General features: G+C 40.2%; 1 protein-coding gene across 2 annotated transcripts in view; it reads left to right on the top strand.

Annotated features, from left to right (window-relative positions):
- Window positions 1–27,945, top strand: part of MARCHF1 (membrane associated ring-CH-type finger 1) — an 898,048-nt gene that overhangs the window by 804,617 nt on the left and 65,486 nt on the right. The window contains exon 7 of one of the 2 annotated variants that reach the window (XM_059922368.1): window positions 250–993. The exons of the other annotated variant lie outside the window; for it this stretch is intronic. Coding sequence (XP_059778351.1) covers window positions 250–993 — 744 coding nt within the window. The remainder of the gene's footprint in view (window positions 1–249; window positions 994–27,945) is intronic. 2 annotated transcript variants of the gene reach the window in all.

Raw genomic sequence — 27,945 nt, 5'->3', positions numbered from 1 at the left:
CTTGCTGTGTGTGCTAAGACTGTGACTCTTGCCTCTGCCTTACATTGTCCGTGGGTAATTTAGACCAGCCTAATTTTTCTCCCTTAGTTCATTGCCCTCATTTGATCTTTATTTACCAACTTTGGGTCCGTGCTATCATTTTCATCGCTCGCTCTCTCTCTGTTTTCCCGTGGCTTTCCTCTCCATTCCCATTTCCATGGCTTTCCTCCCCATCCCCATTCTCCATCCTTCACCTGCTGCTTTGTCTAGATCTGCCATCTTACATGACATGTCAGAAGCCTCACTTGAGCAAAGCACCCCGGTCGTGGTGCTGAGCCCTGCTAGGAAGGAGTCTGGTAAGAAATCAGTAAAGCAGAGGCCTAGGAGGAGGAGGAGGGCTGCTCTGAGGTACAAGCACACAGAAGAGCAAGTGAAAGGGAGAAGAAGCGATTCTCACCTCCAAATCCCCAGCCACCGGTGGAGTGAGACTGACACAGATTCTTCAGATTCATCTTCCACCGATGAGAGTCACTGGATTCAGGCAAAAAGGAGAGCCCAGGTGAAGTTCCGCCTGTCTCGGAGAAGGAGAAATAAGAAACCAAGTGGAAACTTGGATGTGTCTTCCGCTCCTAATGAAATCCATCCAGTACATTTGGGATCCGAAGGTAAAAAGCGCCCAGAGCTGACCGAGTGTGAGAGCTACTCTTTAAATCTCCACAGAGGAAAAGGCACAACATACCAAGGATGCAGTGGTTCCCTGCCAAGATGGTCCTCTGACATCAAGAGACCCTCAAGGAAGCATGAGGAAAGCAGAGGCAGGTACCGCCGCAGGGATCCTCAGCTCTTGCACAGTCTTGGGCAAAATGAAACAATCAAGAGAATATTTTCAGAGACAGATTCCAGCACTGAAATGCTGGCAGTCAAAGAAGGTGGCAAGACTGTGAAGCCCGCAGGATTCCTTCAGAAGCCTCCTGCCACCTACCATGAGGGGTCTGATCATTTAAAAACATGCAGGTCAGTCACTCCAGAGAAAGACTTGATTACAGCCAAATATATCTCCTCCTGCTGTGAGTTACGTGTGTGTGTGTGCGTCACCTACCCTCAAAACATAACCTTGATTCATACTGTTATTTGTCCAGTTGGATATAGGGTGATAAAACGAGCAAAGCGATGGGAAGAACAATGCACAAGTATCCGTGGGTTTGAAAGCTGTTCCAGAATACAGTTAGATTTTCCCCTCCCCCTTCTTTTAACTGAATAATGACTTGTCCTGGTCAAAAGACTGACAAACCAATTGCGTCCTGTCCCTACGCTCGGTAAGACAAGAATTGTGGAGGAAACATGAGTGAGAGTGTGAAACTTCAGACTCTTCAATGCAGATCTGGTGAACTGTTAGTGCTCTGACAGAGGATATTCAGGGCTTGGGGGGTTTAAGGTCAGATTTTTGTATCAGAAAAATTTCCTCTGCAGTTGGTGCTAATTTGTTCTCCGGTTATCTGACTCAGCAGCATAATTCGAGACTGAAAGGGCACAGAAAAAAGTCAGGGACATATCTGCGGGGTTGCTGGGGCCTTCGGGGAAGGAGACCACATTAACTTTGGTGATAATTGTGTACTACAAGGTTTCAACGTGTAGACAATTCATAGCTCTGAGACTGCTTGTTTGCACTTTTTACCCGACTGGATACAATTTTCAAAATAACCTAAAATTTAAAAGAATGATGTGACTCTCCAGGCTAGTATGCACAAATAAGACAATGTTAAAAACAAAACAAATATTTTGGATTTTCCTATTATACCCAGTCATTTAAGTGGCTTGGATTCTGTTTGGGAGCAAGTGATGTTTTCGTTGCTTGGTTTTGGGGGCTTATTTTTATGAAAGTTGAAGTTATTTTATAAAACATGTATGTGTGTTTTGTGCGAATCACGTGACCCAGAGAACACTTTCTATGTATGTTCATTCAGGGCAGGATGAGAAGGAGAATTAGGCTCTGGATGTAAATAATATTATAATGGTTTGTTTCTCTGAAAGTTTTATGAAATAGTCATTCATAAAATGTTCGTTCATTTATTCACTCAGGCATTTGTAATGCATCAGGCACTGAAAATATTACAGTGCCTAAGATTTGTAGGGTCTCTGACATCTAGAGCTTACAATCTGATGGGAATAACAGACACGAAAGCTATTTCACAGTTAGTTACAATTGTGATAAGGAATGTAGGAGCGTATAATGAGGAAGGTTTACCTATGCTGGGAGATCAGAGAAGGACTCTCTTAAGGAAGTGACAAGCTGACTGAGACTCAAGCATGACAGGAATTGATCAAGGAAAGAGCAGGGAAGGCCGTCCAGGCAGCGTGCCAGTAGGGTTCCAGGGAACTGAGAGCCGGATGCTGCTGCCGGGGGGCGGGGGGGGGCTAGGTGGGGGGGGCGTGGCGGGGATGGGGGGGCAGGTGGTGGAGCTGAGGCTAGAGAAGTGGAGAGGACCCTGTAAAACACACTAAGTGGTTTAAAACAGAAGTGACACCATTTGACTTAGACACTAATACGAGTAAGTTTCTTGTAATCTTTTGACTATGATTTAAGTGTGAGTTTGCTAAAATGTCTGGGGATGGACTAAAACACTATTTCTAGTCTAGATGAAGAACTCCCCAATCACAAACATCTGTGGTCATTCCCCAAATCTACTTCCAACATAATTTAATGAAAGAGAATCAGAGAAGCTAGTTGTAGGCTTAACGGTAATTGGAGAAAAAAGTAATGCTTGTAATTAAAGTCATAGAGGCTGGCTCTCTGAAGTTAAAAGCACTGCTCTGGAGGAACATTTTCAAAGACAGAATATTTAACATAGACTTCTGTTAATGAAAGTGAGATCGATGGACCTATAGTTATCATTTCTTACTGTGGGTTATCGTCAAAATACACCCGCTAAGCAAATCCTATGAGCCGTATAATATACTGGGAGCGGAGGATAAAGTGACAGAAAGACTTGATTCTTCCCTTAAGTGGCCTATTTTCTAGTGGAAGAAATCAAATGTATACTCGAAACGATGAATGTTCAAGATAGCACAGGGTAAGTTTAAGAAGAGGAATACTACAGGAATTTGAAGGAAGAAAAATTGCTGAGAGCCCACATCATCCAGGAACCCCTTGAGAGGTGGGACTGGGACTGAGAAAAGGAGAAGTTAGCCTGGCAGAGATGCACGGCCTGCATCCAGGCCCTCCAGGCAGGGACTAGGGAATGCCGCTGTGCACCCGGGAACTCTTTGTGAACTGTGTGACTAGGTTAGAAGGTTTGCATAGATGGATAACTAGAATATTTTTTAAAAAGACATTGTGAAGAAAACACGCATATCCTCCCAAGGAGCTTAACTCTGGTCCGTGCATCCCTGTTTTCAAACTGCCTTGCTGAGCCTCTGGGTGCCAAAGAGGCTGCCGAGGACAGATCAAGGCAATTGTGCTCCCGCTAGCCCATCTTTAACCAGAGGGTTGGGGTTCTACATAACATTCCTTTAAGGAAAAAAAAAAGAAGATTCCACTGTAAAAAATAATGTAGAACAGCCTTTGCTAAATCAAATAGGCTTGATGAAGAACAACACGTAAGAGTAGTCACAGTGACGCCAATGATGTACTGGAAGGGGACCTAGATTGAGGAGAAGGAGTGGTGATGTGGTGGAAGCGGCCTACTTCGGGGTGAGTAGGATGAGGATGGTAAAGGGGAATGAAAGGGAGGAACACATGGCATGCAGGCATTTGCATCCCCCCAGGTGGGCAGGATCCCCCAGGTGAGCAGGATTCCCGCCCCCCACCCCCCGCCAGGTCATCAGGAACAATCTTCGTGCTTGCAGTCGGTGAGGGCAGAAGACAAAGAAGTCAAGAAAGACTCCAGACCTTGGAAGTTGGGAGGTAGTAAAAGCCGATGTTACTGACAGAGGCAGAAGAGGTCAGAGACCAGTTGGTTTGGGAAAGACATGATGAGTTTAATTGCAGGCAGGCTATTTGTGGTGCCGGTGATGTCCCAGGGTCGGCTGTTGGGCAGATAACATGAGTCACGTCACTGAAATGCAGGAGGGCAGTCAAGGCTGGGTCTTTGTGATTTTTCAAGCAGTAGTGAACTATACACAGACCAACACTAAACAGCTGCACATTTGCAATGGTCATTAACGTGGTGTATGAGCACAGGGCAATCGCATCAAGATATTAAAAATGAAAATCTCAAGGTCACGGGGACATATAGATTTGGGTATCATTCTCAGGGAGGTGACTGAGATGCCTGGAAAGTGAATGAAGTCTCTATATGAGATCGTATGTAGGAAAAAAGCCTCTATATGGACCCAGCCCGAGCACCAGGGTCCCCTGCGTACGGGAGGAAGATGAACTTGCACTCCTGCCACTTGACACGGACGGGCAGGAAGAGTCTCAGCTACAACCACAAAGCAGAAGAAGCTCCCGAGCCCTTCTTCCTTTTTCCTTCCTGGCATTTAGTCCCACGGGGACACGCTACCCACTCTTGACCCTCATCAAAGCCTCGCGCAGAGAAAGTTTCCCTATTACCTTCCTATAACTTAGAGGGAATTTAAATCATCATGCTATCACACCCACACTTGTGGAGTAGGAAAGGCTTTGCCTTTTTTGGTAGAAAATTTACATTTAAAAAAAATCATGTTAGCTCATGCGTGAAACTTGTCAGTAGCCTCTTAGTTGCCGTCAGTGGCAAGTTCAAAATCTTTAATAGGATTTACAAGGCCCTGCATGATCTATCTGACCTGCCTGCCCAGCTTCAACAGCCTCATTAACAATGACCTACTCATGCCGGTCTGTCTTCAGGTCTCTGAAAGAGCCAGGCCTGTCCCTTTCAGGGCCTGGGATGCCTTCACATTACCTGCTCTGCCCTTCACCAGGCTAACTCCTGGTCATTCTTTCTTGATTTAAATGTCATTTCTTTAGGGAAGCTTTTGTGATTCCCTAACCGACACTCAGGTCCCCTTCAGTTCCAGAGCATCATTATTTTATTTTGTTTTATTGGAATATAGTTGATTTACAATGTTGTGCTAGTTTCAGGTGTACAGCATTGTGATTCAGTTACCATAGCATAATTTTCAATTGCCAACATCTATGTATTTTTGTGGTTAACGGTATCAGATTTGCTCCCTGGAGTGTCCAAAGTGCCTGGAACAGTGCCTGGTAAATAGCACATACTCAACGTACAGTTTTTGATTGAATAGATTTAGGGAAAATAAATTTTTTGAAGGGAGTCATTCTTCCTATGTGAAACCATAACAGTAAGTGGTGGATTACCTCTCCTGCAGTGGAGTCCCATGTAAAGAATAGTCTTCACGAGCAGCTAGTGGATATCAGTATCAGCTATGGGGCCTGTAAAAGGCAGACCACTGCCCCCACCTCCGGAGATTCTGATGCCCTTCCTCTGGGGTTGGGCCCATGACTTTGCGTTTCTAAAACATTCCCAAGTGATACAGATGCGGCTGATCCAGGGACCACGTTTTGAGAACCACTGTTCGATGCTACAAATTCTCCCTGGGCCTTCTGTGGGAAAGGCTGAGTTTGGGAAGCATAATTAGAGTTTTCTGTCATCCTCTGCCGAGTGCTGACACAAAAAGCACCAAATCAGATCACTTTCCTGTATTTCATGCTGTCATACCAGCATGGGACAGGTCATCAAGCTAAAACCGTAGGCTGACAAAGTCCCAGCTTTACCAGGAACTCAGCTGTCATGGTTTGACTATTGTTTCCCTTCAAACACACTTCCTCATCCCATCTGTCCCCACTTCTGTCAGTGAGTTCACAGATCCCCTGAATTTCCAGTTTTGACAATGTTTTCTTCTCATTGGGTATATACGGTCCCAACCAAGTTCTGTCACTTCCTCCAGATACTGCTTTGATCTGGGTCTTCTTTCCCGTTACCACCATCCCCTTGTGACTCTACTCTACACGTCTGTTCTTTCTCCACATCCACCGTTTACCCCTGTTTTGGTCAGGACTCGTCTCCCAGGTTAAGATTGGCTGAAACCAGTTCAAATGAGCTTGATGTCTTAGCCACAGAAATAGAAAATCCGGGTACACAGATGCCCTCGGGGCCTCCAGAGAGTCAAGCAATGTGGTTCCCTCACTCTCTCTCCTTCTCTGTGTGGTTCTTATTTTCTCTGACTGCAGACAAGCTTCCTCTGTACAGCAGAGGGAAGAAACATTGTGGACAGAGACAGCGGCAGGCTTACATTTTACCAGCAGTGGCTTAACAGAAAAGGGAAATGTTCTCTTCAAGCAGTTACATGGAATCCCAGAGAAGGAATAGAATTCACCTGCCTTAGGTCACATCCAAGGGGTAATCACTGTCACCAGGGCATGGGTCATTATGCTTGGACCCAGTCCTTGGGTGGGAAGGTTGGATTTAAAATGTGGCTATGGGCAACCCCTTCAGAACCTTACGAATTGGGGAAAGAACACGTCAACACCAAAAAGAACAGCACTAGTACCAGAAGAAGTGGGAAAAGAATTATGAGCAGGAAAAAACAAAAAAAAATACAGTACAAGGTCCTACTGTACAGCACAGTGAACTATATTCAATGCTCTGGGATAAACCATAATGGAAAAGAATATAAAAAAGAATATATATATATATATATGTATAACTGAATTACTTTGCTGTACAGCAGAAATTAACACAACATTGTAAATCAACTATACTTCAATTAAAAAAAAAAAAAGTAGTGTTCAACCACCATCAAATGCAATTCTTTCCTTCCTAAATGTCTTTCTCTTCCTCTCCAAACACCCGTATTTAGATATGCTTTCTCATTTTTATCCTCTTCCATGAAGCTTTTCCAAAGTATTCTGGTCCATGGTGACATTTTCCTTCTTACAATTCCCATAACCTTTATTCTCAATATCACGTGTTTGGTATTCAGTCATTTTTTTAGTGGTTTCAAGTGTGTTGGTTCCCTTTTCTCTACACAACAAGCTCCTTGAAGGTAGGACTCATGTCTCACACCTATTCTGTGCCCTACGCAGTACTCAGAATAACTTGGGAATTTAGCGATGGCTCACACAGAACTTTTGGAATGGCTTTGTAATCAGTGAAACCTAAGAGAGGAGACTTGCAAAGAACATGGGTACTATAATGGGAATTGGGTGACAGAGGGAATATTGAATTCTTTCAATGGTTTCATTAAAACAGGAAGAGCCCAAAAGTAAATAATAATTCCTGGTAATGTTTTAGGTCTATCTTGGGTTGGATGGTGAACTTGAAGATATACTTTATGTTATTTTTCTCTAGCCTTCACCTTCATTAAGAAAAAATTTTGAGGCAAATTGGATGAGAAAATGATAAAAATATTCTATATGTTGACTTGTTTAATCGCTGCAATAATTTTGATCTGGGTATGGGAAAGTAGAGGCAGAAAATTTCTAAAACTCCAAGTGTTCGTAGCAGAAGACTGCCTTTCAAAAGCAACAGAATCATGCTTTTTGACAAAGCACTGGGGTTTAGAAAATTGATTTAGATTATTTTTGAATCATAGGCCTGAGCTCCTAAGAAAATTGTGCTTAAAATGGACCTTTTTCTTATCCCTGTCATGATATCTGTGTGCCCACTTATTCATTCACACATCGAGCAACTCTTTCTTGGGAATTTACTCTGTATCAGAGCTAGGTCCTAGAAGCTGGAAATACAGTGGAAAATGCAGTAATGGTCTCATCCCTAATGAACTTATATTCCAGGTGGTAAGACAAATAATCAAACAGGCAAATGTAAAAAAAAAAAAAAAAAAAATCCATGAATAAACGAAGCTAAAGGAACATACTGATCTAGTAGAACAAAGCAGGTTTCCCTGTGGAGCTAATAAAGGAACAATCCAAAGGAGAAGCAAAGAGAAGAGATAACCTGTTTTAGGAAAAGGATATGGTACAAGTGAGCACACAGAGATGAGTGAGATTGGGGAGAAAAGGATTTCCCTGTAGCCCCTCAGGGAGCAGGAGCAGGGGGTGGGGGCCAACCACGGGGTCTTTATCAACCACAGTTAGGAGTTTGGACAGTGTTCCAATGACAAGGGGAAGTTTCCGTTGACTTTTAAGTAAAAGAACAACACTGTCACTTTTGTGTTTTGGAAGAACACTCAAGCTACTTTTGGAAAACAGATAGGAAGGGCAAGACGGAAGCTGAATGAACCCGGTTAGAAAGCCAGCGTGGTGTCTCAGGAAAGAGGTGATGGTGGCCATGAGAATAAAAAGAAGTAGATGGATTTTTAAAAGTATTTTGAAAGTAAATCAAACAGGACTTGATGATTAAGTACCTATAGATCTGACCTCAAGTTTCTGATTTAGAAAACTGGGTAGATTCTAGTACCATTTACTGTGGAGAGAACACAGTGAGAAGCAGAAAAGGAGAGGAGTTCAGTTTTAGACATGATAGTTTGAGGCACAAAACAAACATCCAAAGAGAGATATCAAAGAGACATATATAGGTCTAGAGGTCAGAAGTGGCGTTGCAACTTTAGATGAAGACTAGGAAGTCTTGAGCCGATAGGTGGTGATTGGCGAGATCTCCCGTAGAAAACTGAAAACTGAGAGGATGAGGGCACGGAGAACCCCATGGAACAGCAACGTTTAGTGACCCTGGGAAAGGAAAAGGAGCAGAGTGTGTGAAGGAAAGAGAGAATAGACCAGGTGGAGGGAGAGAGGAATTTGGGGGCTTGTTAGTGCTTTTTATTTAGAGAACCCTTGGCCTCAAAGAAGTTGAAGATGCAGGAAACTGGGGGGATTGCTTATTTGTTGAGGTCCCACAGGGAAGGTAGAAAAGGATGGGGCCCAGAGCCCAAAAATAGAAGGATCACTGTGGTGAGGAAAATAGGTATGTCTTTCTTTCCAATAGAAGAGAACAAGGAAACGGTAGATGTGAACAAATGCAGATCTACAGATTATAACATTTTCTTTTTATGGCCTTGTAGAATGAGGGAGTTTTGCAGGGTCAAACATCCAGGGAAATTTGAATTTCAGATAAACAACAAATAGTTTGTCACCGGGGCACACTCATACAGTAAAAAGTATTCGTTGTTTATCTGAAATTCAAATTTTACTGGGCATCCTGTATATTTTTTCTAAGTCTGGCAGTGCTAAGAATAACAAGAGAGAAAAGCACATTGAAAGTGCTGCTGAGACTCATAACTGAGTTTATGGGGCCACAGCTGCAGGAAGTGCAGTTTCCCTCTGCAGCTCATCGTTTAACTGCAGATATGACCAAAGGAGGGCAGTTGAACAGGGACCTAAAGGAGTGACATCATGAAATAGCCAGCTTTCACACGTAGCACAGCTTCATGTATTTATCCCTATGTGTCCCCAGGGACACTCTTCACATTTACATTTTGAATTTACATTTTGAAATGTAAAAACTAAGACAAATATGCTTTACAAATTAAGATTTTTAAAGCAAAATAACATTTCACTGAGTAGTCTTTCTCTCCATATGTATTTAGAGGAAAACACATACTTCTCTTTACCTTCCCCTTTTAGGCAATTATGACGGTCATTGCGAAGACTGGGTTCCTAGGTTCATGGACCGTCCAGGTCGCTTTCCAGTTTGCTCTTTGAGGATCCTTGAATATCAGCACTCTTATTATCTATTGTTAGCGAACCAAACTTGGGTCCGCTTTCCCGTACGCAGTAAAGCCAATCTACTGACACCGGGTTGTGATGAAGGAAAGTGCAGCGTTTATTGCAGACGCCAAGCAAGGAGTCCGGGGCAGCTAGTGCTCAAAACCCGAACTCCTCAGTGGGTTTCAGCAAAGCATTTTTAAAGTCAAGGCGAGGGAGTGGCTCACAGGGTATGTGATCAGCTGGGGCACAGTTCTCTGATTGGTTGGCAGTGAGGTAACAGGGTGGTGTCACAGGGGTAACATTATCAATCTTTAGGTGCCAGTAGGTCTGGGGGCTACGTGCTCATGGTTATCAAGTAATTAATTTCTTCCATTTGGTGGTGGTTTCAGCATCTGTAAAACAACTCAGGAAATGTGCATCAGATACTGTTATCCAAGTACTTCAGAGAGGAGCTACAGCAGAGGATATGGTGGAGGGGTCCATCCCCAGAAGCCCACATAGGCTCCTGCTTGGTTACATTATCTCTTCCTTGGACATATCTTTTCCTGGGAGCCTCTTTCCTTCCAGAGCCTCTAATTGTGAAAGCATTCTTTGTAATAGTTAATAGCCTGTGTCCTTCTATTTTCTATTTGTTAGTCCTAGATTTATATTCACTCAGTAGTAGGTTTTTCTTTTACTTTTGTTACATATTCTATTACTTCTATTAGTTTTTCTGTACAAAAATGAAACTGACATTCTTTGTCAACGTCCATTCCATGAGTAAAAGATAAGCTGTTCACCGTCTTCAACATTCAGGTGAGAAAGTTTATCCAAAGTGACCTAAAGAGAAGCATTCATTTCCAAGAGGTAACAGACTCTTAAGGAATTTCACAAATTTATTGTCTTCCTTATGCCTTTGCCTTTGTTTTGCTGAGTCTTGTAGGAATTAATAACAGCCTTTCTCCTGTTCATTTTAATAACGGCTGAGTTGGTAGGAAATACAGGCATGAACATTGCTGGTGACCCTCCAGAGATGAGTTACTCGGGGTGACTCAACACAGAGTCACAAGGTCTCACTTTCAATTCTTGCTTTCTGTCTACTTGAAGCAGGCAGGCTGCAAAAGGTGAAGTGGCCCTCTCTTCATTTATGTCAAAATGATCAAAAATGTGAAAAATTGATGTGTGTTGCAAATAGGTGTGTTGCTAGTCTAATACAATGTTTTAAACTAATTTCTTTCCTCCAAGTGAATAACTGAATTCATTGCAGTCCTCGGCAAAAATTCAGATATACATGATGCTACTTTATTTCACAGAGTAAAGGTTCTCAAAAAGATAAACATTGATGACACCACATTTTAATGTTATAAATGTTTGGTGTGATTTCACATAGAATTTCAACATTTAGCTCAGTAATTTGTATTTTGAATGAAAAACAATAAATGAAGTCACTGAGATACACACACACACACACACATGAAACATATAAGAAAAAAACTTGAAAGTCTAGCAGAAATGGCAATTTATATCTTTTTTTTTCTATCTTTTAAAGACATGCAGGCTTTTTTCTAATTGTTCTGAATTGGGAGATAATCTTTCCAGGAATGAAATGATAGTGTCATCAATAATACTGATTGTCTTGACTGTTAAATTATCTTACATGACCAAAACCAAGCGGGTTGATTCATTACCTTCTAATTTGGCTAATCAAGTACTTCTGATTTTTGGAAAGAACATGTATTCTGTAGGCAAATGATTTAACAAGTAGTACATTTAGAAAGGGAAAAAAACCAGAATTTTTTCTGCATATAAAAATGCCTTAAAGTAGATTTGAATCAAGCAGGAATTTTCCAACCTCAGAAAACTTCAGGCAAAGGTACATAGAAGTACAAAGCTCCTTCAGAGGTAAAAGGAAATATGTACATATTATAAAGCTGTTTATACTGTTCTGCATTTATCTTTTCTTTGGTAATTTCCACGATTGTGAAATGCCCAATCATAGCAAAGTGCAAAATACTGAGTGAGAAGGAATAGCGATTAGATCAAGTTTATCTACTTCTAATTTAAGAGCAATATGTGTTCAGGATTACAGTTATTTTGAACTATATCCCTTCTCTAATGAACTTATATGTGTTTGGCAATATGCAAAAAAAAAAAAACAACAGGAAAGAAAAACACCCTCTCTCCTTTTTTTTTTTTAAACATCTTTATTGGAGTATAATTGCTTTACAATGGTGTGTTAGTTTATGCTTTATAACAAAGTGAATCAGCTACACGTATACATATATCCCCATACCCCTCCCTCTTGTACCTCCCTCCCACCCTCCCTATCCCACCTCTCTAGGTGGTCACAAAGCACCGAGCTGATCTCCCTGTGCTATGCGGCTGCTTCCCACTAGCTAGCTATTTTACATTTGCTAGTGTATATATGTCAATGCTATTCTGTCACTTCATCCCAGCTTACCCTCCCCTCCCCGTGTCCTCAAGTCATTCTCTACGTCAGTGTCTTTATTCCTGTCCTGCCCTTAGGTGCATTAGAACCACTTTTTTTTTTTTTTAGATTCCGTATATACGTGTTAGCATACGGTGTTTGTTTTTATCTTTCTGACTTACTTCACTCTGTATGACAGTCTCTAGGTCCATCCACCTCACTACAAATAACCCAATTTCGTTTCTTTTTATGGCTGAGTAATATTCCATTGTATATATGTGCCACATCTTCTTTATCCATTCATCTGTTGATGGACACTTAGGTTGCTTCCATATCCTGGCTATTGTAAATTGAGCTGCAATGAACATTGTGGTACATGACTCTTTTTGAATTATGGTTTTCTCAGGGTATGTGCCCAGTAGTGGGATTGCTGGGTCATATGGTAGTTCTATTTTTAGTTTTTTAAGGAACCTCCATACTGTTCTCCATAGTGGCTGTATCAATTTACATTCCCACCAACAGTGCAAGAGCATTCCCTTTTCTCCACACCCTCTCCAGCATTTATTGTTTGTAGATTTTTTGATGATGACCATTCTGACTGGTGTGAGGTGATACCTCATTGTAGTTTTGATTTGCATTTCTCTAATGATTAGTGATGTTGAGCATTATTTCATGTGTTTTTTGGCAATCTCTATATCTTCTTCGGAGAAATGTCTATTTAGGTGTTCTACCCATATTTGGATTGGGTTGTTTGTTTTTTTGATATCGAGCTGCATGGGCTGCTTGTAAATTTTAGAGATAAATCCTTTGTCAGTTTCTTCATTTGCAAATATTTTCTCCTACTCTGAGGGTTGTCCATTTGTCTTGTTTATGTTTTCCTTTGCTATGCAAAACTTTTAAGTTTCATTAGGTCCCATTTGTTTATTTTTGTTTTTATTTCCAATTCTCTAGGAGGTGGGTCAAAAAAGATCTTGCTGTGATTTATGTCATAGAGTGTTCTGCCTATGTTTTCCTCTAAGAGTTTTATATTGTCTGACCTTATATTTAGTTCTTTAATCCATTTGAAGTTTAGTTGTGTGTATGGTGTTAGGAAGTGTTCTAATTTCATTCTTTTAAATGTAGCTGTCCAGTTTTCCCAGCACCAATTATTGAAGAGGCTATCTTTTCTCCATTGTATATTCTTGCCTCCTTTATCAAAAATAAGGTGACCATATGTATGTGGGTTTACTCTGGTCTTTGTATCCTTTTCCATTGATCTATATTTCTGTTGTTGTGCCAGTACCATACTGTCTTCATTACTGTAGCTTTGTAGTATAGTCTGAAGTCACGGAGGCTGATTCCTCCAGCTCCGTTTTTCTTTCTCAAGATTGCTTTGGCTATTCGGGGTCTTTTGTGTTTCCATCCAAATTGTGAAGTTTTTTGTTCTAGTTCTGTGAAAAATGCATTTAATCTGTAGCTTGCTTTGGGTAGTAGAGTCATTTTCACAATGTTGATACTTCGAATCCAAGAACATGTTATATCTCTCCATCTGTTTGTATCATCTTTAATTTCTTTCATCAGTGTCTTATAGTTTTCTGCATATAGGTCTTTTGTCTCCTTAGGTAGGTTTATTCCTAGGTATTTTATTCCTTTGCTTGCAATGGTAAATGGGAGTGTTTCCTTAATTTCTCTTTCAGATTTTTCATCATTAGTGTATAGGAATGCAAGAGATTTCTGTGCATTAATTTTGTATACTGCTACTTTACTGAATTCATTGATTAGCTCTAGTAGTTTTCTGGTATCATCTTTAGGATTCTCTATGTCTAGTATCAAGTCATCTGCAAACAGTGACAGCTTTACTTCTTCTTTTCCGATTTGGATTCCTTTTGTTTCTTTTTCTTCTCTGATTGCTGTGGCTAAAAATTCCAAAACTATGTTAAATAATAATAGTGAGAGTGAGTAACCTTGTCTTGTTCCTAATCTTAGAGGAAATGGTTTCAGTTTTTCACCATTGAGAACGACGTTGGCTGTGTGTTTGTCATATATGGTCTTTATTATGTTGAGGCAAGTTCCCTCTATGCCTACTTTCTGGAGGGTGTTTATCATAAATGGGTGTTGAATTTTGTCAAAAGCTTTTTCTGCATCTATTTAGATGATCATATGGTTTTTATCCTTCAATTTGTTAATATGGTGTATCACATTGATTGATTTGCATATATTGAAGAATCCTGCATTCCTGGGATAAACCCCACTTGATCATGGTGTATGATCCTTTTAATGTGCTGTTGGATTCTGTTTGCTAGTATTTTGTTGAGGATTTTTGCCTCTATGTTCATCAGTGATATTGGTCAGTAGTTTTCTTTCTTTGAACATCTTTGTCTGGTTTTGGTATCAGGGTGATGGTGGCCTTGTAGAATGAGTTTGGGAGTGTTCCTCCCTCTGCTATATTTTGAAAGAGTTTGAGAAAGATAGGTGTTAGCTCTTCTCTCAGTGTTTGATAGAATTCACCTGTGAAGCCATCTGGTCCTGGGCTTTTGTTTGTTGGAAGATTTTAACCACAGTCTCAGTTTCAGTGCTTGTGATTGGTCTGTTTATATTTTCTATTTCTTCCTGGCTCAGTCTTGGAAGGTTGTGCTTTTCTAAGAATTTGTCCATTTCTTCCAGGTTGTCCATTTTATTGGCATATAGTTGCTGGTAGTCATCTCTCATGATCCTTTGTATTTCTGCAGTGTCAGTGGTTACTTCTCCTTTTTCATTTCTAATTCTATTGATTTGAGTCTTCTCCCTTTTTTTCTTGATGAATCTGGCTAATGGTTTATCAATTTTGTTTATCTTCTCAAAGAACCAGATTTTAGTTTTATTGATCTCTGCTATTGTCTCCTTCATTTCTTTTTCATTTATTTCCGATGTGATTTTTATGATTTCTTTCCTTCTGCTAACTTTGGGGGTTTTATTGTTCTTCTTTCTCTAATTGCTTTAGCTGTAAGGTTAAGTTGTTTTTGTGAGATGTTTCTTGTTTCTTGAGGTAGGATTGTGTTGCTATAAACTTCCCTCTTAGAACTGCTTTTGCTGCATCCCATAGGTTTTGGGTTGTCATGTTTTCATTGTCATTTGTTTCTAGGTATTTTTTATTTCCTCTTTGATTTCTTCAGTGATCTCTTGGTTATTTATTAGTGTATTGTTTAACCTCCATGTATTTATATTTTTTACAGTTTTTTTCCTGTAATTGATATCTAGTCTCATAGCGTTGTTGTCAGAAAAGATACTTGATATGATTTCAATTTTCTTAACTTTACCAAGGCTTGATTTGTGACCCAAGATATGATCTATCCTTGAGAATGTTCCATGAGCAGTTGAGAAGAAAGTGTATTCTGTTGTTTTAGGATGGAATGTCCTATAAATATCAGTTAAGTCCATCTTGTTTAATGTGCCATTTAAAGCTTGTGTTTCCTTATTTATTTTCATTTTGGATGATCTGTCCATTGGTGAAAGTGGGGTGTTAAAGTCCCCTACTATGATTGTGTTGTTACTGTCGATTTCCCCTTTTATGGCTGTTAGCATTTCCCTATGTATTGAGGTGCTCCTATGTTGGGTGCCGAAATGTTTACAATTGCTATATCTTCTTCTTGTATTGATCCCTTGATCATTTTGTAGTGTCCTTCTTTGTCTCTTGTAATAGTCTTTATCTTAAAGGCTATTTTGTCTGATATGAGAATTGCTACTCCAGCTTTCTTTTGATTTCCATTTGCATGGAATATCTTTTTCTATCCCCTCACTTTCAGTCTGTATGTGTCCCTAGGTCTGAAGTGGGTCTCTTGTAGACAGCATATATACAGGTCTTGTTTTTGTATCCATTCAGCCAGTCTGTGTCTTTTGGTTGGAGCATTTAATCCATTTACATTTAAGGTAATTATCCATATGTGTGTTCCTATTACCATTTTCTTAATTGTTTTGGGTTTGTTTTGGTAGGTCTTTTCCTTCTCTTGTGTTTCCTGCCTAGAGAAGTTCCTTTAGCATTTGTTGTAAAGCTGGTTTGGTGGTGTGAATTCTGTTAGCTTTTGCTTGTCTGTAAAGGTTTTAATTTCTCCATCAAATCTGAATGAGATCCTTGCTGGGTAGAGTAATCTTGGTTGTAGGTTTTTCCCTTTCATCACTTTCAATATGTCCTGCCACTCCCTTCTGGCTTGCAGAGTTTCTGCTGAAAGGTCAGCTGTTAACTTTATGGGGATTCCCTTGTATGTTGTTTGTTGTTTTTCCCTTGCTGCTTTCAATATTTTTTCTTTGTATTTAATTTTTGATAGTTTGATTAATATGTGTCTTGGCGTGTTTCTCCTTGGATTTATCCTGTATGGGACTCTGTGTGCTTCCTGGACTTGATTGACTCTTTCCTTCCCATATTAGGGAAGTTTTCAACTATAATCTCTTCAAATATTTTCTCAGTCCCTTTCTTTTTCTCTTCTTCTTTTTCTGGGACCCCTATAATTCGAATGTTGGTGAGTTTAATGTTGTCCCAGAGGTCTCTGAGACTGTCCTCAATTCTTTTCATTCTTTTTCCTTTATTCTGCTCTGCAGTAGTTTTCTCCACTATTTTATCTTCCAGGTCACTTATCTGTTTTCTGCCTCAGTTATTCTGCTGTTGATTCCTTCTAGATAATTTTTAATTTCATTTATTGTGTTGTTCATCATTGTTTGTTTTCTCTTTAGTTCTTCTACGTCCTTTTTAAACGTTTCTTGTATTTTCTGCATTCTATTTCCAAGATTTTGTATCATCTTTACTATCATTACTCTGAATTCTTTTTCAGGTGGTCTGCCTATTTCCTCTTCATTTGTTTGGTCTGTTGGGTTTTTACCTTGCTCCTTCATCTGCTGTGTGTTTCTCTGTCTTCTCATTTTGCTTAACTTGCTGTGTTTGGGGCTCTCCTTTTCACAGGCTGCAGGTTCGTAGTTCCCGTTGTTTCTGGTGTCTGCTCCCAGTGGCTAAGGTTGGTTCAGTGGGTTGTGTAGGCTTCCTAGTGGAGGGGACTGGTTCCTGTGTTCTGATGGATGAGGCTGGATCTTGTCTTTCTGGTGGGCAGGACCCCGTCCGGTGGTGTGTTTTGGGGTGTCTGTGACCTTATTATGATTTTAGCCAGCCTCTCTGCTAATGGGTGGGGTTGTGTTCCTGTCTTGCTAGTCGTTTGGTACAGGGTGTCCAGCACTGCAGCTTACTGGTCCTTGAGTGGAACTGGATCTTAACATTGAGATAGAGATCTCTGGGAGAGCTTTTGCTGTTTGATATTACATGGAGCCTGGAGGATTCTGGTGGATCAATGTCCTGAACTCGACTCTCCCCCATCAGAGGCACAGGCCTGACACCTGGCTGGAGCACAAAGACTCTGTCCACCACACGGCTTAGAAGAAAAGGGAGGAAGGAAGGAAGGAAGGGAGGGAGGGAAGGAGGGAGGGAGGAAGGAAGGAAGGAAGAAGGAAAGAAAGAAAGAAAGAAAATAAAGTTATTAAAATAAAAAATAAGACTAAATTATTAAAAATTAAAAATAATTTAAAAATAATTTTAAAAAAGAAAGAAGGAAAGAAGAGGGCAACCAAACCAAAAAACAAATCCACCAATGATAACAAGCACTAAAAAGTATACAAAAAACAAAAACAAAAACAGACAGACAGAACCCTAGGACAGATGGTAAAAGCAAAGCTATACAGACAAAATCACACAAAGAAGCATACACACTCACAAAAAAAGAAAAAGGAAAAAAAAAATATATCTATATATAAAAAAAAGGAAGAGAGCCACAAAATTAATAAACAAATATACCAATGATAATAAACTCTAAATACTAAAGATAAACATAAGACCAGACACAAATTAGATGCAGAAAGCAAACCCCAAGTCTACAGTTGCTCCCAAAGTCCACCTCCTCAATTTGGGACGATTCCTTGTCTATTCAGGTATTCCACAGATGCAGGTACATCAAGTTGATTGTGGCGATTTAATCCACTGCTTCTGAGGCTGCTGGGAGAGATTTCCCTTTCTCTTCTTTGTTTGCACAGCTCCCGGGGTTCAGCTTTGGATTTGGACCCGCCTCTGCGTGTAGGTCACCTGAGGGCGGCTGTTCCCCGCCCAGACAGGACGGGGTTAAAGGAGCAGCTGCTTCGGGGGCTCTGGCTCACTCAGGCGGGGGGAGGGAGCGGTACGGAGGAGGCGGGGCGAGCCTGCGGCGTCAGAGGCGTCGTGACGTTGCAGCAGCCTGAGGCGCGCCGTGCGTTTTCCCGGGGAAGTTGTCCCCGGATCACGGGAGCCTGGCCATGGCGGGCTGCACCGGCTCCCGGGAGGGGCGGTGTGGAGAGTGACCTGTGCTCGCACACAGGCTTCTTGGTGGCGGCAGCAGCAGCCTTAGCGTCTCCTGCCCATCTCTGGTGTCCGCGCTGATGGCCGCGGCTCGCGCCCGTCTCTGGAGCTCATTTAGGTGGCGCTCTGAATCCCCTCTCCTCGCGCACCCTTTTGGGAGGTCTGAGGTCTTCTGCCAGCGTTCAGTAGTTGTTCTGTAGGAGTTGTTCCACGTGTAAATGTATTTCTTATGTATTTGTGGAGAGGAGGGTGATCTCCACATCTTACTCCTCCTCCATCTTGAAGGTCTCCTCCTCTCCTTTCAGTCACATAAATTCCTTTTTAAACCTATATATTCATATATTTATGCAAACAGGAAATGAACACTGTGTACATATGCTGATGAATATTGGGTACAGTGCTTGTTGCTACCAAATCATGATTTGTCTCTGAGAATGTATTTATAGCTTGAGCATTTCCTCCATTCCTAATCACCATATTTGAGTTTTCATCCTCCTTGTAACTGTTGCAGAGTAGTGATACATTCATTTCAAATCTTCTGCAACCATCCTCAGACATAGGTAAATTTAAATACAGTGTCTAATTCGGTTCAGAAATTAAAATGCCCCTGGAGCAGCCCCAGTGAGTTGTCTTCCGTTCATAGCACTCTGAGCGTCTCAAACTCAGCACCGTGACCGTCCTCCCGCCTCTGTTCCAGAGGACTCTTGGTTCCCCTGCACTCACTTGCATGTTTTTGCAGACTGAAGATGCCATAATCCCAGAGTCCTGGGTTTAGGTAGCTTCTTGGAGGTGGACTTTACTTTAGACTTTAGGCTGAAAACTTTCCTCTTTCCTTCATGGTTATCTAATAAATAATAATCAAAACCTCCCTATTTTCTGCCGAAGTTGCACCACTTTGTTCTTGTTTGGCTCTCTGAGCCTCACCTTAACAAATTCTGGTGTCTTTATTTTAGGGATTTGGGGGTTTAGGCTAGGTCACAACTCTCCGAGGGTGTTAACTAAGGTGTTTTGCCACACTCTCAGCCAGTGCCAAGGGAGAAAATTAAGGAGGAGGAAAGATAGGAAAAATAATAACTAGAATGAAATAGAAGTCATATACACTGTCAAAATGTCCCATGATTGGAGAAGTCCTGGTTCCAACCAGCACTTGAAAGCCTCAAAATCCTACCAGGTAGAGCTGGAAAGACCTAGAGAGCTCACCTCACCCAGGGTTCTCAGTCTGGGCTGCACATTAGACTCACCTGGGAAATTAAAAAAAAAAAAAAAAAAAGTGTTGCCACCAGGGCTTCATCCAGATCCCTCTGGAAGCGATGTCTCAGCACAGGCACGTGTATAAAAGCATCCTAGACGATTTTCATGCACAGTCAGGGCTGAGAATCACTGATTTCCAGCTCAATCTTGGGTGAACAGATTGACCCCCGGAAGACACGTGTGTCATAAGAAACCTACTTCGGGTAGCAGCCCACTTGGTGGCACGTCTGTGATCTGGACTCAGTAGAATGGACCCTGGGGTGAACGACGGGTACAAATAATTTCCTCTCGTCTCCTGAAACCGTTTGGGACAGGGGTTCCCAAACGTGACAACTTGATTGGAGGCAATAAAAGATACAGTTGTCTTTTACAGTTTTCATCTTTGATGAAACCTCGAATTTCTCATCTAGTTGCAATTCACTTACAAATGACAGGATAGGAAATAAAACCCAGCTAAATCCTTGGTTCCCAAAGGATAGTCCCCGCACCCATAACATCAGAATCATGTGGGAATTTGTTCGACATGCAAACTATCGGGTCCCAACTTAGACATATTGAATCAGAAGCTCTGGGAGGGGGCCCAGCCCCTAGTTTAACTGGCCCCGGCCCTCTGTGTGAGTCTGATGCAGGCTCATGTTTGGGAACCACTGGAACAGAGGCTGCAGAGGAGAAAACAGACAGTTGTAACAGAGTGTGTTCATGCCCCCATGGGTTGAGCATAGTGTTCTGGGGAGGGTAAGGAAAAGGATCCCGAGGCAAGTCATGCATGAGAGACAGCAAAACACAAAGCAAGTAAAGGAGATGATACATGTTTGTATTTGAAAATTTCCTATGTCCTTTTTAAATTGTTTGACCCCTTTTTCATGTATATATATGTGTGTGTATATATATAGGTATACATGTGTATATGTGTGTGTGTGTACACACACACACACACTCAAAATGGATAAAATAGGAAATTGAGAAAATCAGGACACATGAAAAGAAGGGTAGAAAACTACTAAATCCACAAAAATGCATATATGGAGATTTACTACAAGTTTAATTTTCATAGACACAGTGGTCAAAGCAAAGAAAGAAACAGGATTCACAGAAAAGCAAATCGAGCGTTCAGATGAAACCCAGCTTTTGCTAGTAAAGAATGACTGAGCAAAACTTCTTTCCTTATAATGAGAGCATTTCAATATAGTGGATGGCATCCTTGGCTACCTGCGTGTAAGCAACGTGTGCCACTTTCTTTGACAATCAAGGCTTGGCAGAAGACAGGGTTAAGGCCCTATCAAGAAACTAGAGAGCTACCTCAAGATAAGCACTTAAAAGGAGGCTTCCCCAACTCCAAAGCTCCCTAGACACTCAGTATTTGTGGGAAAAAGAATGTCAAAGAAGCAAATGTCCGTGTCCACTGGCAGCCTGCACTTTTTCTTGAGAAATAGCTCAAGATCAATCCTCTCTTGTGTAACCGCTTCACTTTCCCATGATGATATGTAATGACTTGCACATTGTTGCAAGGGTGATTTTTAAAATGATACCATGCTTGGTTTTCCTTTGTTGTGTTCCATTTACATTTTATGTTAGTCTTAAAATGTGCCATTGCAAGAGCCTATTGATTTTATAAGAAATACAGTGATGTATCCTAAAATTCATGGCTGATATATTTTTGATCATTTTGCGTGGTCTACTATATACAATATATCATTTGTGAAGAAGAGAAAAGGCTGGGGTAAAATCATCTTAGATTCACTTAGGAAGAGCCTTTGAAGAATAGGATAGGAACAGAATATGCTTCTTCTTCCTCACCACACCTACTCACCTTCCCCACAATGAACCAACATGACAAAGTATAACCACAGGTTGGGGCCACTCAGCTAAAAGAGCATTCGTACCGAATTCCCACCTATGAAGCCACAGCCTTCAACATCCCTTGGGAGATATCTTAGCCCAAATTCTACTCTGTGCAGAAATAAGGCTCACAAATGACTTTAGCTTATGTAGCTTCTTCGTACCTTTGCCAGTGGTTAGTTAGCTGCAGATTAATTTTCCTGTACGTATCACAATGATATGTTGCAGCGATAAGGCAGACGCCTTTTGTTCCATTTGCAGCTGTTTAATTCCCTTACTTTTTGTCAAATGCCATTAAGGGATCGAGCGTGGAAATCAGCAAACCCTGCATCAGTGTGGTTCATTGATATAATGTGAATATTCCTTATGGACTGAAACATATACATTTACATTTATAATATATGTATATGTGGGTATATATACAATAGATATGTAATCATCTATAATAGTTAAAGCTGTTATAGTTAGACTCAAGTGAAATACTATTTGTATGAAATCAAACTGAAGCTACTAGCAGTTTATGTTCACCATGTACTTCCTTAGAGAATATACACATTAAGATGCTATTTGAAAATTAAAATATAATTTGAAAATAAAAACCAGTAACATATCGCTTTCCTGTTATCTCTGCCTTTTTGTTATGTCTTTGAAGCAGCTGTCTTTATGTGAATATAGAAACAATTAAAATTTTTTAAGTGTATAACTTCAACATGGGGTTTAATGAAAGGTAAAGTAGAACATTTCTTTTTCATGCACAAACTACAGAAGTGAAAAATGCAAGTGCAAAATGAAAACCTCAAGCATGGTGTTGCACTATACAAAATGCAAGATAAGTAAAATAAAGAGGAGATGAGTATCATGATGAATTCCCAGTTTGTTTTGGTTTCTGATGATTTGTAGCTGACATATAATATGAGCAAAAGTAATGTTGCTCCTCCACTTTCTTGATATCAGTGCAGACTGTGTCTTTTTCTTTAATGCACAGAGAAGAGAGAAGGTAGAATTCTGGGCTTAATATTTAGAAACCTCTTGGCTGTTCTACTGCTGATTGGAAAAAAGTCTATTTCAAATAGACTTGTTATTTGAAATAATTATTTGTTATAGGTAATTCTGTTGCTATTTGGAAAAACATCTTTCAAATATGTTTATTCATTGAAATATCTCAAATCCAAGAAAACAGCATCTATGAGAATGTGTGGAACTACTTCCTTCTGCTTTTCGAAATGACCCTCCCCATATAGTGTAACTAAGTTAAAAATTAAATTATGAACATTATCGTTTCCAAGTGGTGCTTGTGGTGACAAACCAATGCTCAGAGGCCCTGTAAGTAGGTTAATCTTGAACCTCTGTCCGGAGAAGCTTTTTTCTTTATTTTATTGGAGTAGAGTTGATTTACAATGTTGTGTTAGTTTCAGGTGTACAGCAAAGTGACTCAGTTATACATATACATATTCTTTTTCATGTTCTTTTCCGTTATGGTTTATCACAGGACACTGAATATAGTTCCCTGTGCTATACAGGAGGACCTTGTTTTTTATCCATTCTCTATATCATAGTTTTAATTAAAACCCTGAGGTCAGTGTCGTCAGTCCTTTCCTCTCCTCCCAGAGTACATCCCTGTTCCTCTTCCCAAGTTCGTGTCTACATCCCACCAACTTTATTCAGGATCTCCTGTTATCTTTTTTCATTGTCACGACTATTACACTAGTGCATGTTCTTATTACTGTTGATTTTGATGATTGTAATATCCTCTTCTTTTTCTTTCTAATCTCTGAGGTTACACAGGCAGATTAATCTTTCTAATAATTTTCTTTCTTAATCCAATTCTTTATTGAGTTCCCCCTCCAACTGAATATATTGATAGTTAAAACTTTTTATGTGCATGCCTCCGGTGTGTGTGTGTGTGTGTGTGTGTGTGTGTGTGTAAATGTTGGCGCTGGGTGAAGGAAATGTATTTTAGGCTCTCCACAATCTTAATTTGTCAGCATGACATCCCAATACAATCCTACCCAAACTTTCATGTTCCTTTCAAACTTAGCCTCATACTTGACCCGATTACCTGGTGATTCCTACTTCTAGGCATTCACTGAAAGGATCTTCTATGTCTGGAGTATTCTATCAACTTCCATCTCCATCTGCCAAAAATTCTCCCCAGGCTCCAATTCCAGTTCCTATAAACATCTTCCATTAGGCTCTAACTACCCTCCCCCCACCCCCAATCTACACATTCTCTTTCCCTGCCTTGCACAGCATTTGATATGGCATACATCACATGGTGACTTGGATTCCAGCTAGCTGTGCAGGTGTCCAATGTATAAAGTGTCAAAGTATAAGCTCCTTGAAGGACAAAGACTGAGACTTACTCATCTTTGCATTTATCTCAGCACCTCGTATAACCTTGCACACATGACACAGATTATTTGGTGAGAGAATGATTACATGAATAAATAAACAAATAAAGGAATACGTGAATAAATGAATCAAGAATGACCAGTGTTCACTCAAGGTGGCTGGAGCTGCTATAAAACATCAATATTTTGCCAAGACACTCGCTTGCCTATGTAGGAGAATTTATATGCAGAAGCATGTTTTTAATTCATTCAGTGCATTCTTGGTTATCTGTAAATAAATTACCTTCTTTGTCAGTTGTGCATGGCAACTTGAGACTTCCTTTGAAGGAATGCTCCACCAGATAAGATTCATGAATAGACAAAAACAGAAGGAAGTCATGGTTGAGGACGAGGTTATGAAGATTCAAACACTAAGCAATCACAAAAAAGCGCCATCACAAAATCAATTTGAATTAAGGATCTCTTCCACATGCAGAAAAGTAAAAGGACTAAAAAGTTATAATGATAAGTTTTCTGATAGCTCTGTTATTATGCATGTACAAAAGCCCTATTCTGCATCTGACCAAATATATTTCTTTGGTTATATCTACACAGAAAGCAAATGAGTGTGTGTTATCTGTCCTTTTGTTTTTCCTTTTCACTTCAACGCATGCGGCTAATAAAAACTGAGCCTAACAACTTTAAGAATTCCTGCTTAGAAATGTCTCTAGTTCAATTTTGTCCATCTTACGAACACACACAGAAAGGTCTCAAAGCTGACAGAAAATGAATGTTGGTGACGTGTGAGAGTGTAGAGAGAATCATTACCTCGGGATATTTCTTCAATGTTTATTATCTATTAACTCATCTATGTGTCACCAAAATTATAAGGTGGGATCTGGAAAAGTAAGCACCATTGGGGAAAATCCATTTCTCTACTCAGAAGTAGACCGTGCTCTGTCTGAACCCACCAACAGAGTGTGGATGGGAAGCAAGGTGATGGTTAACAAGGGAGGGATTATCCCATAGGGCACAACCCATCCTTTGATCTCTCCTGACTTGGAGGATTTGGACCATCTGAGCTGATACTAAGACTAATGAAGAAGATCTATCCTCTTGTTGGGTACACTTGGGGCTGGGACTCCTGGGGCTACACATGCCAACACACAGGGGAAGAAATCTCACGTACTCCATGCACCCACGGAGACATCTCAGAAAGCCCTCCAAGAGGACCTAGCCCACTATGAGATTGAATCACTAGCCTAGCCACTAATAGGGGAGTTCTTATGACAACCTTCAATCCCAATCAGGGTTTAAACTCCTGGGATCAGTAGGTTCAAACCATCACCAGAGGTGATAGGGCTGCAAGGGGAGCAATTCCGATAGCATCTTACCAAGCCACTGCAGCTCACCTAACCCAAGTACCTAGGAACTCAAATAAGCCTTGGCTTCCTCTGCTTCCATCAATGGCACAAGTGATCACTTTCTTCTTCTTCTCCACTGTTTTCCATCGTGTGGTATCCGATGGGAAGAAGATGCAGCTGATTAGCTGTGACTTTGGATTTGCTCCAGGATCCAGAGAGGAGCCAGGGACATTGCTATGTTTCTCCCTTTGTTGTTGATCCTTCCCTGCAGCTCTGTGCAGATGGTCTGAGGTTTTGACCAAGTCCGTGGTGACAAATTAGGGCATGAAATTAAACTCAGGAAGTCATGGTATATACCAGGTTTTTCGAGTTGAAAATATTCCTTTGAGAAAACAAAACACTTAAAAAAGTCACTTGTGTGTAAAGTGCTGTCACTCATCTGTAGATGTTAAAAAGATTGTAGATTCAGAATGACCAATCTTATGATTATAAAAATTGTATCAGCTCTCTACAAAATACTTTTATTCCTATGTCATAATTGTACCTTTAATAGAAGTTTTCAAAATATTTTAAATCTCTGGCTGAATGGTAGCTCGCAATACTTATCTTCATCTCTGTAGGGAAATCTTAGAAACCTGATTTGCAAGGCCTTTTTCTTTTAATTCTAAATTATATTCTGGCTCCATATCAATAAGAGTTGCTGGAAACAGCTGCTGGTAAGAATAATACTAAATACTGCCTATCTTCTTCTCTGCTTATTAAATAAGAGTTACTTCTCCTTTCTGCAGCAGATCGGTTTGCTTGACTTCCTCTGATGCTCAGAGAGGGTGTAAAACTGGTACACCTCAGTTTAGTTCCTCAAATGCAAATGAAGAGTGCATGGTACGTGTAAGGGTCATACATTTCTCACTTTCATTATAAGTGAGTCTTCCCGAAAAGTAAACAAAACACTGGTAGTTGGTAACATCTTCTGAGAATTGATAAATCATCTCACTAACCTAGGCTATCTCTTTTGGTTTGTACATGCTTAAACAGTAGTTTAAAGTATAGCATTCCCAATCCATTTGCGGTCTAGGAATCAGCCATCTTCACCTTGACTTTTTAACGCTCCCATCACTTAAATTACTCTTAATATCCTGCTATTCTTTCCATACAAAGAAGATCCTGACCCTCAAAATTAATCAACAAGAATGTATTCAGCTCATAATAGCAGAACTTGCATAGATGAAACAACAAACAGCAAAGACCGGATCTGTATCTGTGCTAAGAACAATGACACCTCTAACACTGTAGGGAAAGAAGATCTAGAGTCTATTTCATGAAGGATGTGAGTCTCAGGGCAGCTTAAATTTAAATGAAGTGTGATCAAGAAATAAGAAAAAAAGATTAAGCTGATATCTGATAATAGCAACTGTTAAAGTCTTTATATTTGTTTTCAGTGTGGCCTAACTTGACAGTCTAGCAAATAAATGTTTAGTGAATTTAAATTACAATTGTATTTGTGTTTAAACTTCTGTAGATGTCTTCTGTGTCTTATAAGAACTCAGAAAGATGTCCCGAGGACCTTATTTCTTTAATTTTCACTAAAGAGATACAATCTGTACACTTTTTGAAAAGTTAACAATTACTTTCTAGAATGGAGCTAACACTGGACATAAAAGTTATGAAAATATGGAATAAAGTGTATTTTATTATAAATACAAAATATAAACAATTTCTTTTAAAATGAAAAAAAAATAAAAAGAAAGAAATAGGGTCTCAGGGGTTTGGGATCATATTTGAGAAAATTCCCAGAAGCGCAGTCCCAGAACACAATAGGCTGAGGAAATAAACATCAGAGCATTAATTGAAAAAAAATAGTATTTAACCGTTATTGACACTTAACTTCTTAATTCTTATAAACAATCCTATGAAGTAGACACTGCTATTTTCCTATTTTATTGGTGAGGAACTTGAAAATACCAGAGATTAAGTGAGGTAACAGACATGGACTGGCAGAATTAGGGTTCTAATGGTGATTGTACTATTAAAAACCACACCAGTGTTTCCCAACACTTTCTACATCATGACACGCACAGAACATGATAACATTTGTGAGTTAACTGGGATTAATGGGCAACACACCCAGACCCTTAAAATGCCCTCTAGACAGAGAGGAATCAAGATCTTGGCACAGTGGTTAAGTTATTTGTGGCAAAACTCATAGTTTCTCAGCTGGTAGATTCTGTAGCATGCTGCTATGCCTGTATGTTAGGGATTAAGAGGAAATACAGCAGGATGGGTAAGGTAAATCCAAATTATGGAAGGTCAGCTGAAAACCAGGTGAAGTAATTTGGATTTTATTTGATTGATGATAGGGTTCTTGAAGAATGGCAGTATTTTAAGAGGATCTGAATAACTGTATGTTTAAAGAATGATTTGGAAGGAGCAAAGGCTTTAAGACAGTTTGTGTATCTGGTGACAGTTCAAAACTACCAGAGCAATGGCAGTGAGGATGAAAAGAGGAAAATAATTTTAAAAAAACAAAACACTAAGGGAGAAAAATTATTGGCATATTGATAATTTGAATTTAGATTACGAAGTACCTGAAAGGCTCAAAACAAAGGCAAGCAATAGAACGGGACGTTGATGTTGATGGAATGGCATCTTTGGGAAGAGAAGCTATTTTGGAGATGGTGAGATGCAGGAACCAGTAAGAACCGGCTGAGGTTTCTTGCTGTTGGAGGGGCAACGGTTGGTTTTGGAGATGAATATTTTAAATTCACAAGTCTAGGAGCAATGCTTGAACTTGTGGTCCAGGATGGCCTCCCTGGGGCCGTCAGCGTAGAATGGAAAAATCAAAGGGTTAA

Source organism: Balaenoptera ricei, chromosome 5, assembly GCF_028023285.1.
Source record: "Balaenoptera ricei isolate mBalRic1 chromosome 5, mBalRic1.hap2, whole genome shotgun sequence".
NCBI lineage: Eukaryota > Metazoa > Chordata > Mammalia > Artiodactyla > Balaenopteridae > Balaenoptera > Balaenoptera ricei.
The sequence above is the reverse complement of the archived record's forward strand: the minus strand, read 5'-3'. Positions and strand labels throughout refer to the sequence as shown.